The sequence below is a fragment of the Lutra lutra genome, chromosome 15 (genome assembly GCF_902655055.1).
Source record: "Lutra lutra chromosome 15, mLutLut1.2, whole genome shotgun sequence".
NCBI lineage: Eukaryota > Metazoa > Chordata > Mammalia > Carnivora > Mustelidae > Lutra > Lutra lutra.
In genome coordinates, this window is record NC_062292.1 from 67,581,580 (window position 1) to 67,596,813 (window position 15,234).

A 15,234-nucleotide genomic window follows, 5' to 3' on the forward strand; every position below is an offset into this window, starting at 1 on the left:
CTTGATGTAAGTTTTGTTTTGAGTCTTGAAGCATTGGTTTGACTTTTCATGGTTTACTTTTGTTTCTGTTTTTTTTTTTTTAGCATTTCATATTCCCTTGTCCCCTGTGGAAGGTAAAAGGACCATTTTCTGTGGGTTTTTCTTTGCTTTAGCTTTGAGTTTCCATCTCTCAAGTCTGTGTCTCCTCTCCCTGTTGGCCCCTCCTCCGTCCGTCCGTCCCTTTCCTCTGTTTGTCCGTCCCTGCTGCCCCAGCAACCCTGTGACACAGCCCTCTCCGGGCGCTGCTCTCCGCCTCCCTCCGGTCTCGGGGAACGGGCTGCAGAAGTGCCAGGGCTCTGTGTGCACGCGGGAGGCCACGTCCCACACAGTCTCCTCGGATTTTTTTCCCCTTGAAATGACAAAACTCCTCATTCTCGAGGGTTGTGCGGGCTTTCTTCAGTAGACAGCAGGTGTCTCACGGAGCTCTGGGGCTTTTACGGTCTGTCCACGCCTCTGCTTCAACCCTCCGGCTTGGCCCCTCCCTGACCCTGACTCTGAATGTGGACGGCCCCGCCTAAATGTGGTGGTTAGAGGGAGTGTCCCGCCGTGCTCGGTAGCCTTGGGTGGCTTAGGCTCCGCGCACGGAAAAATCACGTCCTCACATCAACCCCGAGAGGCTGAGCGCCTCCGGGGGGGGGGGGAGCCCAGGTGCCGTGCATGCCCCCCCACCCCCACCCCCCGCACAAGCACCATCACATGACAGGGACCCTCTGGCAGTGCAGTGGGTCTCTATGGAGAGAGCTGTGGGACGCAGTCAGGAAATCATCTGGGCACTAGAAATCATTTTCTGTAAAATGACAGTTAAAAATAGTGATATTCGAAATTATTTCAAGGTTTTAAATTCCTAGATCCTTTATGCTACTTTAAAGAAAAAAAGTTTAAAATTCTGACAAAAGGTCTATAAAAACGGTAGAAAAATAAAAGAATGGCCTTAAGTCCCAGGCCCTTTGTTCTTCACACACCCCGTCACGTCCGTCCTGCCTGAGAGAGAGCAGCCCCACCGATCTGCCGCCCGGGGCCCCGGGAGGGTGAGGGGCCTGGCGGTCCCAGTAGTTTTAACGATTGGGTTTGGTGTTCTCGAGTTCCCGGGACATCAGGAAAGTCTGAATTCGCATCTGAGGACCAGCCCACCCTGCCCGAGGCAGACACCCCACCACTGAGCATTGGACCGCTTGGGGTCACCCCTGATTAGCAGGGAGTCTATCTGGTTGTTAGTAATGTGGACTCGATTTCTGTCTCGTTTCACTGTCATCCAGAGGATGGATGAGGGAGAACGGGGGACACCAGTGAAAAATGGGCTCGTTTTAACAAACAATGTTCCTTTCTGCCTGTTTTTCACCATTACCCTGACTTACTCGGTCATGCCGGCTCCCAGACCGCGCTGTCCCTCGTCATAGCGTGCGGCTACTTGCCGAGGACGCGAGGCCCGCACGAGGAGAGCAGGGGCTCCGTCCCAGGGCGTTCCCGGGCCCCATGCCATCTCCCCGGGCCGCTGCTCAGGGTGTGAGCTGCGTAGCCGAGCCCGGGACAGGTGGAGGTGGCCGCGGTCCCCAGAGTGAGGGTGACATAGCAGACCCTCATCCAAACACATCCTCACAGCCTCCTCGTAGCGGGTCTGGGAAACTGTTCCCCCAGCTGCTGCCCAAAGGGTACTGAGTTCTGCTTCCTCTGGCCCGGCACACGCGTTCTTGCAAAACCCAACATCAGCTCTTCAGGGAGATGTGTGCGTTTCCATAGGCGGGACTCCAGTTAGTGTAGGTAGGATCAGGGCTTCCCCAGCTCCTGTTCTGAGGTCCCTAGAGCTGAACTCACTGTCTTTGAGGAGGAGAGCCCCTCTCGGGCACCACACGAGCCTTTTGAGTTTCTTACCTGTCCTGTTTCTTTGAATAAGAAACGTGAGAGAGAGACCACCCGTGCTGCTCTGCAGATTAGTGGGAGAGGACCTGGAGCTAGACCAGGGGTCTGGTCCCAGGGACGGGTCTGGTCCAGGGGTCTGGTCCCAGGGACGAATCCAGAGGAAGAGCTGTGTCTCCCGGCTCTAAACCCAGTGCTGCTGTCATCCTGCTTGCTCATAGCTCTGTCTTCGGGGCCAGGCGGGAGCGAGGGTTTTGGGATGCCGTCCCCAGACAGAAAACCGAGTGCCCTCCCTTGTCTCTCTGCTTCCAGTCAAGCCAGGCAACGTGAGGAACATCATTCAGCACTTCGAGAACAACCAGCCATATGAGGCCCCGGAGCCCGGGACGCAGCGGCTGTCCACTGGCAGCTTCCCCGAGGACCTGCTGGAGAGTGACAGGTGAGGGGGGCCACGTGGTGCTGGCCACCTCCCCAAGGAGGGGAGCCCGGGCAGGGACTGCAGCCAGCATCAACCCCGCTGCCTTGCCCTCGCCCCCTCCCTTAGCCCGTAAGGCGCCCGCTGCAGGGCTCGCAAGCGCTCCCTCAGCCTCCCCGCCTGGGGACCGTTGGGGAAGGACGCGCTCCGTGCTGGCAGTGAGGCCCGCGGAGGACGGAGCCGGGCCCCTGACCGCCCAGCCTTGGGCTGCTCACCCTCAGTGTCTGCTCTGGGTTCATCCGGGGCTTCTGAGCAGCGTCCATCCCGGGAATGAGCTAGAGGCTGAGAGAGAGCTGCTGATCGGGTTGCCACGGGTGTCAAGGCAAGAGAAGACCGTGGGGCAGGGCGGTAGGAGACGGTCCTGGGAAATAGCGAGGTCCCACGGAGATGGTTGTGGGCGCCCGTGAGGAAGAGCTCTGGAGATGGGGCTCCCCCGCCTCCGAGCACAGCGCTCTTCCCTCTCAAGAAACGCAGGGTCTGCAGCGTGCTCTCTGGGTTCTCATGAGAGCCCTTCTCTGGCTTGGGCTTGCCCTGGACTGTGGTGTGACAGCAGCCACGTCCTGTCTTGGACTCTCCGGCCAGCACTTCAGTGAAAAACCTCTGGTCGGAAAGCTCCGAGCACGTTCCCTCTGTCACTCTCGAGCTGTAATCCCCGTGGTCCTGCGTGTGCGCTCGAGCCTGAGCCCCTGAGCGGGCGGGCATGCAGTCCCCAGGGAGCGGCCCGGGGGGCCAGACGGTTCCCGCTCACACCCGAGGCTGCTCGTTTGCGGGCCGCATCTGTGAGCCTCGTGCGCTGGGACGACTCTGCCGTAGTGAAGCCGTTGGAGAGTCGGGGAAGAGGGAGGTTACGCTTGTCCCGAGCTAGAGATTGAGTGCTGGTACCAGCAAGCGCGTCAGATGAACGGTTCTGTAGACGTAATAACGTTTTGGGAATAAGGCGAGGCCTTCTGCAAACTTGTGTTCTTGAGGCTGTCAGGGAACGAACTGTGCCCTGAGGCCCTCACTAGGCTTCTGAGTCCACGGTTGGCAGAGCCCTCGGCCTGGCCGATGGTAAGCCCGCCCGGCCCTCTCCGTGGCACAGTGGGGCCAGGCTCGGTGGGTGAAAGGAGTCCCAGTTCCAGAAGGCAGCCTTCCTTCTAGGGACGGGGCCAGAGGTGGTTATGCGCCCTGCTCCTGGGGAGGAGTGTCACTCACCCGTGGGGCCCGGGAGGAGGCCGGGAGGAGGCCGTGAGGCACTCACCGGGCTCAGGCGGCCACTGTGGGGTGCTGGTGAGAGTGCTGGTGGCAGGCTTGAGCGGAGCAGCTCTCGCTGACCCCAGGGGGTGTTCAGAGGCGATCGGCTGGCGGCAGCTCCTAACACTCAGGACCCCAGGGGCAGCTCCATTTGGGTCCTTGGCGGTTCGGAGAGACGAGATAAACGGGGACGAGCTACTTGGTTCTTTCTCTGCGGCAGCCTGCTGCGACTAAGAGCTCCCCGCGCTCTGCAGGTGGGTCGAGATGAGTGACAATGGCAGCAGGGCCGGGCAGGGAGACCCCACCCCGGGGCAGTCAGGGGTCCAAGGTGCCAGATGCCACCGTGGTCCTGCACTGCAGGACGCAGAGGAGAGCAGCACCGGCCGTCGCCCTCTCCCGTCCCAGAGGCACTCGGTGGCCAAACGTGGCTGCCAGGGCACAGCTTCCTCCTGTCAGAAGCCAGCGCCCCGCCCCCGAGCCGGCCAGCCGCCCGGAGGGGAAGCAGAAGCCGGGAAGCGCGCACAAGACAGGAACGGGAGACCCTGCGCCGCGGCTGGGGCAAGAGGCCAGCAGCCAGTAGACCTTGTGCCAGGCCTGCCAGTGAGGAGGCTGGCACGCATGCGAGAGGGTAGCATCTGTCCCCCATGGTAGGAAGTCCCAGAAAAGGAGAGCTCTGCCTCCAGCAGAGTCCGCGGTAGGGGCTGACCTGCTCCAGAGCCGAGGGCAAGGGGCATTGGCCACCACACGGCCCAGGATCCGGGCCTCCAGTGCCCACAGCTGTCCTGGCGGCTCCGGTCTTCGGCAGGTATACACAGCTCAAGTCTGGTCTGTTGTTCCCAGATGTCCCTTGTCCTCTGGACGGAGACTGTGGGGCAGCAGCAGGAGTTGTCACTGGGAAATTAAGGCCCCGTGGGTTGGGGGTAGAGGACCCCTGAGTCAGGGTCACAGGTATAAGCCGTCCAGGCTGTCGGACCCTGGGTCTCTTGCCCTGCTCCCCAGCTCCCGCTCAGAGATCCGCCTGGGCCGCTCTGAGAGCCTGAAGGGCCGGGAAGAGATGAAGCGGTCACGGAAGGCGGAGAACGTGCCGCGCTCTCGCAGCGATGTGGACATGGACGCGGCCGCGGAAGCTGCCCGCCTCCACCAGTCAGCCTCCTCCTCTGCCTCCAGCCTCTCCACCAGGTGAGCAGGGTTTGGGCAGCCGGGCGGGGGGGTGGGGAGGGCAGGGGTGCTCTCTCGGGGCAGCGGGTGCTGAGGGCTGACTTCCTCCACAGGTCTCTGGAGAACCCGACCCCTCCCTTCACCCCCAAAATGGGCCGCAGGTGAGTGAGGCGCCCGCCCCCGACCGGCTGGTCGGGTGTACATACCCGTCTGCACGGCCGGTGGTTCTGCCGGGCATGGGGCAAGCAGGTCGGACCGGCCGTTGTGTGCACCCTTCCTCCTCACGGAGCTGGCCCTCTCCCCCTAGGAGCATTGAGTCCCCAGCCTGGGGTTCTGCACAGACACCCTCCTCCCGCACCTGCTAGAGGATGATCTGGGCCAGCTGTCAGACCTGGAGCCAGAGCCAGACGCTCAGAACTGGCAGCACACGGTGGGCAAGGACGTGGTGGCCGGGCTAAGCCAGAGGGAGATTGACCGGCAGGAGGTCATCAACGGTGAGGGTGTGCGCCCGACACTCGGGCGGCGCCCCGGGGATGGGACCGGCTCCGCGTCACCGTGCCTTCCCCGGGGGTGGCGGAAGTAGCCACTGGGACGCCAGCGCCCGAATGCCTCAGCAGTGAGGTGGTTGGGGGTGACAGCCGTCCCTTCGGATGCTTGCTGACGTCTCCCACTCTGTCTTCCTCCCGTCCCGCGACACCCCGCTCAGAGCTATTTGTGACAGAAGCGTCCCACCTGCGCACACTCCGGGTCCTCGACCTGATCTTCTACCAGCGGATGAAGAAGGAGAACCTGATGCCCCGAGAGGAGCTGGCCCGGCTCTTCCCCAACCTGCCCGAGCTCATCGAGATCCACAGTGAGGGGCCATCCTCCCCACCTGCTGCCCCCCCCACACACACGTGCCTGCTCCAGCTGGCCTCCAAGTCTCTCTGTCCTTTGTCCACCCACACGCCAGGGCCCCCTTGAGCAGACGCCTGTCGCCAGTGCTCCCTGGCCTGGAAAGCAGCATTCCCCTTTCCCTGGACCCTTCCCTGCCCGGCACTGGTGCCACAGGTCCCCTCTGAGGGTGGCGCCAGGTCCGGCCACATAGCTCTGCCCCAGGCCCCCATGTCCCTTCTGTCCGTCCCAGATTCCTGGTGCGAGGCCATGAGGAAGCTCCGGGAGGAGGGCCCCATTGTCAAGGACATCGGTGACCTCATGCTGGCTCGGGTACGCCCAGAGGAGGCGGGTCCCCTTTCCCACGGCTGCACAAGTGGCGGAGGAGGGTATGGGGCTGGCATGTGACGCCCAGACGGTGTCCCTCGTGCTGCAGTTCGACGGCCCTGCCCGGGAGGAGCTCCAGCAGGTGGCTGCCCAGTTCTGCTCCTGCCAGTCTGCCGCCCTGGGGCTCATCAAGGCCAAGCAGCGCAAGGAGAGCCGTTTCCAGCTGTTCATGCAGGTGCGCCCACGGCCAGCAGGGGGAGCCCCGGGCCTCCCCCTGCCCATCCACGCTCAGAAACGTGGCCCCGTTCCTGCTCTCAGGACAGACCGCTGCTCCCCAAAAGGGACCCAATCCGTGGTCAGGAGGCCCCGTTCACTCCCAGGGCCCATGGGCACGGAGACGATGTCCACTTCCTCGTCCATAAAGTGGGCGTGGCAGTTGCACAGGAGCGCCTGTCTGGCCACCCCCTTCCCTGGGTTCCCCCCCTGCCCCCACCCACCTTCCCCTAAATATTTAAGGAGTTGCTCTCCGGGATCAGGACCCACTGGGAATTTTCACACCCATCTGGGTCCTGAGCCCATCGGCCGGCTCCTGACTGGACTGACCTCTCCATCCGCACCCCCATCCTTCCAGGAGGCTGAGAGCCACCCCCAGTGCCGGCGCCTGCAGCTCAGGGACCTCATCATCTCGGAGATGCAGCGGCTTACCAAGTACCCCCTGCTGCTGGAGAGCGTCCTCAAGCACACGGAGGGTAGGACGCCGGGCGCGTGGCCCCACGCATACCTTCTCCAAGCGCAGCCCTGCTTTGTGACCTTTCGAGAGACCTTCCCGGTCTTCAGGGTCTGGTTCCTGGCCTCATTAGGGTCTGTCCAAGAGAGCGATCACAGCTGTGCCCTGGGGAAGCGAGAGGAGGGAAGGGGGGGCCTCCGGCTTGCGTGGGGTCTGAGGAAGCATCTAGATGCACCCGGGGTTGGCACATGGACTCTGCCATGACCGTGGTCCCACCCCAGGGCCAAGGCGCAGTCGGCGCCCACCCCGCCCATCCCCCTGCTGGATGCCTCCAGGCCCTTGGACTTGCGGTGTTGGAGTCCGGGTATGGAGTGGCCCCCGGAGGCTGTCCCTGCCCCCAGCCGGTCCCCGGCCCTGCCCCACGTCCCCAGAGCTGGTTGCAGGCCAGATGGCAATTCCCAAGAGCTGCTGGTGTGTTCAGAGAGGGGTGGTCTGAAACCGAGGCCCCTCCGTAGCAGAGGCCCTTAGTTTGAGGGCCTCAGTTAGGCAAAGGCAGAGCCCCGTGCCCATGCCTGCCGGCTCGCCAGGTACATCAGGCTCCAACCGGCTTCCCAGGCAGGAGCCCCTGACCGCCACCTCCGCCCTGTCGGCAGGTGGCACCCCCGAGCACGAGAAGCTCTGCCGGGCGCGGGACCAGTGCCGGGAGATTCTCAAGTACGTGAACGAGGCAGTGAAGCAGACAGAGAACCGGCTCCGGCTGGAGGGCTACCAGAAGCGGCTGGACACCACGTCCCTGGAGAGGGCCAGCAACCCACTGGCGGCAGAGTTCAAGGTGGGAGCAGAGCCGGGGCCTGGAGGGACTCAGGGTGGGTGGCATGGCTAGTCTGGGATGGCGTGCCCCAATGGGACCCCACGCACACCCAGGCAGACAGCCCCAGTGGCGGGACCGGACGCTGAAACCTGGGGCGCTAGGGAGGGAATGAGATAGGGTCGGGGCGGGGAGAGGCCTTGGTCCTACCCGTGCCCCACAGGGGCTTCCGAGCAGAGAGGGCCTCCTTTCTGCCACTGGCCCCCAGCTCCCCCACGGGGCGTCTGGCGCCTGGGTGTTTCTTGCATGTGCTCGACAAGCCAGCGAGTGAGTGGCTTCTCCCTCCAGAGCCTGGACCTCACAGCCAGAAGGATGGTCCACGAGGGGCCCCTGAGCTGGAGGATCAGCAAGGACAAGACCTTGGGTAGGTGTCTGGCCACAGAGGCCGCGGGGCTCCCCCGGGGGCGGGGATGGAGCAGCCGGCCCCTGACGCAGCCCTCCCCACCGCAGACCTGCACGCGCTGCTGCTGGAGGACCTCCTGGTGCTGCCGCAGAGGCAGGACGAGAAGCTGCTGCTCAAGTGCCACAGCAAGACGGCAGCGGGCTCGTCGGACAGCAAGCAGACCTTCAGCCCCGTGCTCAAGCTCAACGCCCTGCTCGTCCGCTCCGTGGCCACTGGTACCCACAGGGGTGGGGGCAGCCCAGGTCAAGCTCCCTGCCTCCCCCACGGACCCCCTGAGCCAGAGGATGGGGCCGGAGGGCGCGGGGGACAGGGGTTGTCTCATGTCAGACAGACAGGCAGACAGGCAGGAAAGGGCCCCGGAACAACACCTGCTGTGCCTCCGGGACTCACAGGCAGGAACAGGGATGAAGGCCCTGTTAGGAGCGGAGGGTGGGGGATGGCTGCGAAAGGGACCTGTGAGTGCCTGTCCCAGCGTGGGCCCTACGGGGTGCACTGACCCAGTGCGTTTCGTGCCGTGGTTGAGGGTCTGGGCTCCAGGGCTGCTATCACCTCCGTTGCCCGCCACCGACCCTCCCCTCCCCCACACAGACAAGCGGGCCTTCTTCGTCATCTGCACCTCAGAGCTGGGCCCCCCCCAGATCTACGAGCTGGTGGCACTAACGTCGTCAGACAAGAACACGTGAGAATTGAGGGGGCCACGCGTAGTTGCCTTCCCTTGGCCAGCGGGGTACGGGCCAGCGGGGACACCGCAGGTGCAGGGGGCCCCAGGGCCACTGTCCTTGCCCAAGTCCAATGTCACCAGCGCCCCTTGCTCTTCTCGCTTCTGCCTGCTTCCTGCCCTTCCTGCCCTGGTCTGTCTGCCCCTCTAAGCTCCCTTCATCCACACGCCCTTGGCGGACGCCTGCCTCCCGGGCCGTCACCCACCCACCCCTTGTCGCCTCTCAGCGCCTGACGAGGTGGCATGACTCAAGGCACAGACTGGTAGAGTCACATGGCGTCTCGGTGTCAGGGCCGTGCTCTGGAGCGTGGGTCTGGCCTCTCAGGGGTCGTGTGGAGGGAGCGAGCAGCTGGACAGCGCTGAGCCCAGAGCCCAGCAGAGGCTCCCTGTTCGCGGCTCGTGCTGCTACTGGGTGGTGGGGGGATGTGCCCCGGCCTCGTTCTCACCACCAGTCCTCTCTGCTCCTGCCGAGCCACAGATGGATGGAGCTTTTGGAGGAGGCTGTGCGGAATGCCACCCGGCGCCCCGGAGGTGCCCCCACGCTCGCCCATCCCCCGCCCCCGGGCCCCCAGGAGCCGACGCACCAGAGCCCCACACCCAGCAGGTGCTGGCCTGCAGGCCCCACGCGTCCTCGCTGCAGGCCGTCTGCTTGCTGCTTCCGAGCCCTTCCACCTCGGCCGCCTGCCCCATCTGCTCTCCCCCTACCTGGCTGTCCCGGAGACCACACCGGAGGGGGGTGCGGGGTATATGGTCAGGACTGGCAGAAGCCAGCAGCATCCGTCCTCCCCGCAAGGTTGCCAGCCAAGGGCAGGTGCCGAAGCCTTACACCTCCCTGTTCAGGACCCCCCCCTCGCTGCCTGTTCTGATGCAGGAGGCCAGGGGGCATCCGAGACCTCACCCCTTCTGGCTGGCAGAGAGTCAGAACCCCAGCGGGTGACCACTGGTGCCTTCTTCCCTCAGGGTCCAGCTCGATGGCTCAGAAGTGTTCCACAGTGAACCAGAGCCCGGGGAGCTGCCCGGAGGTATGTGCCCTGAGCCGTCTCTGCAGGACCCTCCCCCGCTCCCGCCGTCCAGTGTTAGAAGGGCAGGTCAGGAGGTGACGGGAGAGGCCCTTGGGGCCTGAAGTGTGAGGTTGGGATAGACCAGAGAAGTGAGTGAGCAGGGCGTCCAACAGACCTGAGCGAGTATAGACAAGCTCGCACGGACAGAGGTTCTGACCGTGGCTCTCTGCGGACAGGTGTTTGGCCACTGGGTGGAGTCCAGGGGCCCCTGCTTCCTGCTGCTGGACATTTCTGTGGAGAATGACGTGCTAGGGGACAGCGTTCCCGGGCTGGGGCTGGGGAGGAAGGGTACGGGGGTCCCATTGAGCGATTCTCTGGGGAAGGATGTAGGATGCTGGGTTTAGAGAGAGACCTCCAGGCAGGCTTCTGCTCCAGGTCCCTTCCTGCCTCCTGCGGGTCTGTGGCCACGGGCCTTCTCCGGCTCTCAGTCTGCAGTGTAAGCAGCGCCCCTGCCCGCCCCTGCCGCAGCCTACGCTCTGCTGTCCCCGCGCCCACAGCGCTGCCTGCCGTGTTTCTCACAGAGGTCCCTGAGTGCTGTTGTTCGTGGGTGTCTCCCACTAGAACTTAAGGTCCCCATGGGCGGGGACCCTTGTTTTATCGCTGCTGTGGGCCCAGAGCCTGGGCCAGTGTCTGGCCGTACTTGGTACTCAGTAAACATCAGTAAACGTCCCCAGAATGAATCAGCCAGGGTTCTGGTTCCTGTTGATCAAGAGCTGGGCATGGGGTCAGCCCCCACGGACCTTCCCTCCCCTGCCTCACGCCACCCTCCCACCCGCAGCAGGCCCTGGGCCCCAGCAGAGGGCGAAGGGGACGCACCTGGTCCTGCCGGAGGATCCCGAGCAGGAGGGCAGCCTGGAGGAGGAGCTGGGTGCCCTGCCTCACCCCTCCACGTCTGCGGGTGGAGAGCACATGGGCGGCCGGACAAGAGACCCCATCCTCCTGCCCCTCCCAGGCCCTCTGTTCATGGAAGGGCTGGCCGACTCAGCCCTGGAAGATGGTGAGTGCCTGGTGGACCCCCGTTCCCCCCACCAGCCGGAGGGCTCTCCCTGCGTGTGCTTGAGGAGAGAAGGGGCCCAGACAGTCGGGACCCCATGTCCCCACGCCCAGCTCCGGCCCGTGGGGAGTCGGGGGGAAGGACCCGTCCTGTTCTGGGGATGCCACTGCGCTCTTTCTCCTCCAGTGGAAAGCCTGAGATGCCTCATTCTGGGGAGCCTACTGCAGGGTCGGCGCCCTGAGGCACAGCCTGCTGGGGAGCCTGAGGACGACCTCACCCCTACACCGTCCCTCGGGAGCAGCACCTGTCACCCCACGGACCCCGGCTCCCCGGGCACGGCCTCCTGCGGGGGAGGAGCCAGAGCGGGGGGACGCGGCTCTCCGCTCCCTGGAGCAGCTGCCCCCGCGGGCCCGGAATTCCGGGATCTGGGAGTCTCCCGAGCTGGACAGGAACCCCGAGGAAGAGGCTTTGAGCGCCGAGGCAGCAGGAAGTTACAAGGTGGTAAGAAAAGGTAAAGTGAAGGGGACGCCCCCCATGGAGACAGACCCCCAGCTCGCCAGGGCCAGGGCCAGTCTGCCAGGTGGCGCTGTAGCCCGGAGCCGAGCGTGCGGCGGCTGGTGCAGGGTCCTGGGGACGACGACGCCGCGCAGAAGCTTTGGGGTCGGAGGGCTTCAGAGCCTGTCCCCTAACATCTGTGGGACCCGAGACAAAGGCCGAGTCCCCAAACCTGACGGTAGCCTGAGGACGGCTGCACGAGCCAGCTGTCCCGGAAAGCGTCTGCTGGGGGTCTAAGGAAGTCCCGTGGCTCCCCTGGGGGGGCTGCACCCCCCGGCACTGGGCAGACACTGGGCAGATGCTCGCGGCCGCACTGAGGGCCCCACGGCAGGGGAGGGTGCGCGGCGAGCCGATGTGGAGGACGGAGGCTGTGGGCAACGGCAGCCGGAAGAGCCAGGAGCAGCTGGGATGGGGGCTCGGGTGGGCTCTGGGCAGAGCAGGGACCCGGAGGGAGGGGAGGTCCCTGCGGCGGTGGGAGGGGGAGGAGGCCCACGGAAAGGATGGAGCGAAGCCTGAAGAAGGTACTGGGGGCGGGGGCCAGGGAGGGGTCCCGGCCTCCGCTGCATTTCTGGCCCTGTCTGCCCAGGGCCCGCCCCGTTCTGGTTTCTGGAAACTGACCTTCCTTCTCTGCCCTTCGGTGAGCTGGTGGACGGCTTCTCAGCTGCCCTCTGGGCACTTGCACATGCGATCTGTGTTCACTTTATTGTCCCTCTTTTTTCTCCTCTGCTGCCTTCTCCCACTTTTCTGCTCCCCCCTCCCCTCCCCTGCTCCTCCTTCCCTCCCCTCCTCCCTCTCTCCTCCTCCCTCTCCCCTCCCCCCTCCCCTCCCCTGCTCTCCTGGTCTCTGCTCTCCCTGGTGGTGGTGGCAGCTGGTGACGGCACAGATGCAGCGGAGGTGGCGGGCAGCAAGGCCAGGCTCCCCGAGAGCGGCCGGTCAGGGCCTGAGCCACCCGACGTGGAAGGCGGAGCAGAGGCTGCGGGTAACGAGCTTCCCCTTGGACCCAGAGCCAGACCAGGATTAGAGTGTGGGGCCTGCAGGAAGGGGGGTGGGGGTGGGCAGAGCCAGGCTTCGGGGTTGACCCCTGCCTGCATTCACAGGGTGTTCCCTGAGAGCATCCACAGGGGAGGAATAGCACCCAGGGACAGGGGGAGCCCAGGCCCTAGTCGGGAGACTGGTTGGAGCGGAGTCAAGACGGTGGGGAGGCCTAGAGACCCAGGAGCCCCGAGTCTTTGGCGTCTCCCCTTCTCTCCTCAGCCCCGTGTGGGCCAAGGGGTCTGTGGGATCCCGTGGGATCCTCTGTGGCCCCGTGTGAGCCAAGGGGTCTGCAGGATCCCGCGGAAGAGGGTGGTGGGGGCAGGGGCTGCGCGGACATTCATCAGCAGAGCTTGCGATGGGGCAGGCATGAAGGAGCCTCCCTGCGCTCCTGTCCCCGACCAGTCCCCCTCTCTCCCACTCCTCCAAGGATGGGGCGGGGCACTCCCGATTCCCCAGCGGCCGCCTCTGAGCATCCTCCCTCCGCATGGGCCATCGGGAAGGCTCTCTGGAGGAGGAAGGCCTTTAGGGGTGACAGGTGGGCGCGGTGAGGCTGGCGTGCGCTGAGCTGAATCACAGGGCACCATCCCCGGCCCTGGGTCCGTGTGGGGCGCACTGGGGGCACAGGAGGTGGCTCCCACCTCCTCCGTATCCCCCTCATCTCCTCCTCTCGCCACGGGGACAGGGAACTGCTTCTATGTCAGCATGCCGGCGGGACCCCCGGACTCCAGCACTGAGCCCTCGCAGCTCGACAGCCTCCCTGGCTGGCAGCCTTGGGGAAGCAGTGGAGGTCGCCGGCGCCCTAGCCACTCTGCGCCCAGCCTGGCCCTCAGGGACGTGGGCAGCATCTTCCACACCATCGAGCAGCTCACCGTCAAGCTCAACAGGCTCAAGGTGGGCCCAGCATGGCAGGGGCGTGGTGGGGTGCTCAGTCCCCGTCCCAAGACCCATCGCCTTGAGGGAGGGGTGTCCTCTGGCCTGGGTCCTCCCCACAGCCGCCCAGGAGCACAGAGCCACCCAGGGGCATGGCGAGGGAACGGCAGCCGGGCCCCTTCCCCAGGGCCCTGCCTCCCAGGACCAAGGTCAGACGTTCCCTGCTACCCTCCCAGGACATGGAGCTGGCCCACCGAGAGCTGCTCAGGTCCCTCGCGGGAGAGTCCAGCGGCACCACGCCCGTGGGCAGTTTCCACACGGAGGCAGCCAGATGGACAGACAGCTCCCTGTCACCTCCAGCCAAGGAAACCCTGGCCTCCGACTCCAGGGACAGCCACCAGCCAGGGCCGTGCTCAGAGGATGGTGAGTAAGGCGATGTCCCCTGGGTACCTGTGGGGGATGGACGGGTGTCCTCCTCCTCCCTGAGTACAGTGAATTCATCCCCTCAGCTTCAGAAAGGGATCTGCAGGGAACCCCCACAGTAGCTCGCCTAAAAATTGGAAACCCTCTTTGGATTAGAGAGAGAAGGGACCAGGGAGCAGGTCTCCCCCCTGAAACCTCTTACAGGGCGGCCCGGGACACCGCTGCCCACGGGCTCAGGGTGGACAGGAGTGCGGTGCTGCAGACAGCCCTTTCCAGGCCGCAGGAGAAACCCTGTGCCTTGTTCCAGATGGACGCACTGGGCGGGTGAGGGTTGTCCCCACACCACCAGGCCAGCTCCTCAGCTGTCCTCCCCATCTCCTCCATAGGCTCCGACACCCCCCTGGAAGACGGTACAGCACTCACAGCCTCGTCCCCAGGACTGTAACTGTCCCCACTCCTCTGGGGGCTGGCCCAAAAGGGGCACAGGGCAATGGGAGCCCAGATCTCCTTGTGGGCCCGCGGAAGATGGGTCCAGCCGAGACCCCAGGGGCGCCCCGCATGTCACTTGGTCTGCTCAGGTCCCGGTCCAGTTTCAGCGTCTCCCCTGCCCTCCAGCTTCTCCGAAGGCCTCTCTTGAGAATGCTGAGTGCATCTGAAAGGCCCCCCAGACACACAGGTGAAAGGAGGGGTCTCTGTGTGAATGCACTTTCTTCCTCCCTCCCTCTCCCCGCAGGACCCCAGGGCTGAGGCGGGCTCCCTCTGCCTCTCCCCTCTTTGTCACTTTGGTTTCCTATAAATATGTACGTACTGTATGTGCATCTCGCTCTGTAAATAACTTTGACCCATTTTACTTGTGTTCCTGGGGGCCCGGAGGCAGGCCCAGAGGGCACAGCTCACATCTCCTAGTTAACAGGCCTGCTCCAGGGTCAGGGTGCGAAGGGGGAGCCAGACCTGAGCACCAGGTCCTCCGTGGGCAGGAAGGTGTCCCAGCCCACCAGGCTTGAGAGCCCAGTCCCTATGGCCTGAGCCGAGAGCTTCTCTCCCCTCCCAGGACAGTCCTCTTCGGGGGAGCTCCTGACCCCACCTATGTCCACCATTTGCCACGCTCTCCCTAGGGAAAACCAGTGTATCAGGTGTGGCCCCGAAAACCTGGCCCAGGAGGTGGGGCAGGGGTTCAAATGCTGGAGTCCCCCACGTTAACCCGGGCCCATCCCGGGGCCATGGCGGCATCGGCCCCTGTCCCCATGCTAGCCCCCTCCTCACGGCCTGGTAGGATATACACACTGTGCTAGGTGTATATATACGTATATATATAAATATATATATATATATATATATAATATATAAAATATAGAGATGGAAATGACTGTTTTCCTGTTAAAATAATGTATACTCTTTTATTTTCTTTCTCTCATGGTTAAGTTTTGTTTTTTTTTTTAAGAAAAGTTAAATATTCTTCAATCGTGGTGGTGTGTGTGTGATTTCTGGAACTGCTCGGATAAAAGATACTGTGGTTCTTAGGACTGGGGGGAAGACACAGGAGGCAGCCCCCACGCCCGGCTTCAAGCCCCCAGGCCCCACCGTGGCCGGAGACTCCAGGCCCAGAGCTTCCGACGGGCGC

General features: G+C 64.0%; 1 protein-coding gene across 1 annotated transcript in view; it reads left to right on the forward strand.

Moving 5' to 3' along the window:
• Positions 1 to 15,079, forward strand: part of ARHGEF11 (Rho guanine nucleotide exchange factor 11) — a 77,603-nt gene extending 62,524 nt beyond the window's left edge. The window contains 22 exon segments of the mRNA XM_047705202.1: positions 84 to 113; positions 2,206 to 2,332; positions 4,601 to 4,780; positions 4,873 to 4,931; positions 5,077 to 5,253; positions 5,466 to 5,612; positions 5,886 to 5,965; positions 6,069 to 6,194; positions 6,591 to 6,708; positions 7,340 to 7,518; positions 7,843 to 7,918; positions 8,005 to 8,172; positions 8,546 to 8,636; positions 9,154 to 9,279; positions 9,636 to 9,697; positions 10,515 to 10,733; positions 10,917 to 11,079; positions 11,081 to 11,241; positions 12,154 to 12,264; positions 13,003 to 13,211; positions 13,427 to 13,613; positions 14,000 to 15,079. Coding sequence (XP_047561158.1) covers positions 84 to 113; positions 2,206 to 2,332; positions 4,601 to 4,780; positions 4,873 to 4,931; positions 5,077 to 5,253; positions 5,466 to 5,612; positions 5,886 to 5,965; positions 6,069 to 6,194; positions 6,591 to 6,708; positions 7,340 to 7,518; positions 7,843 to 7,918; positions 8,005 to 8,172; positions 8,546 to 8,636; positions 9,154 to 9,279; positions 9,636 to 9,697; positions 10,515 to 10,733; positions 10,917 to 11,079; positions 11,081 to 11,241; positions 12,154 to 12,264; positions 13,003 to 13,211; positions 13,427 to 13,613; positions 14,000 to 14,058 — 2,855 coding nt within the window. The 3' untranslated portion in view covers positions 14,059 to 15,079.
• The last annotated feature ends 155 nt before the right edge of the window (positions 15,080 to 15,234 follow it).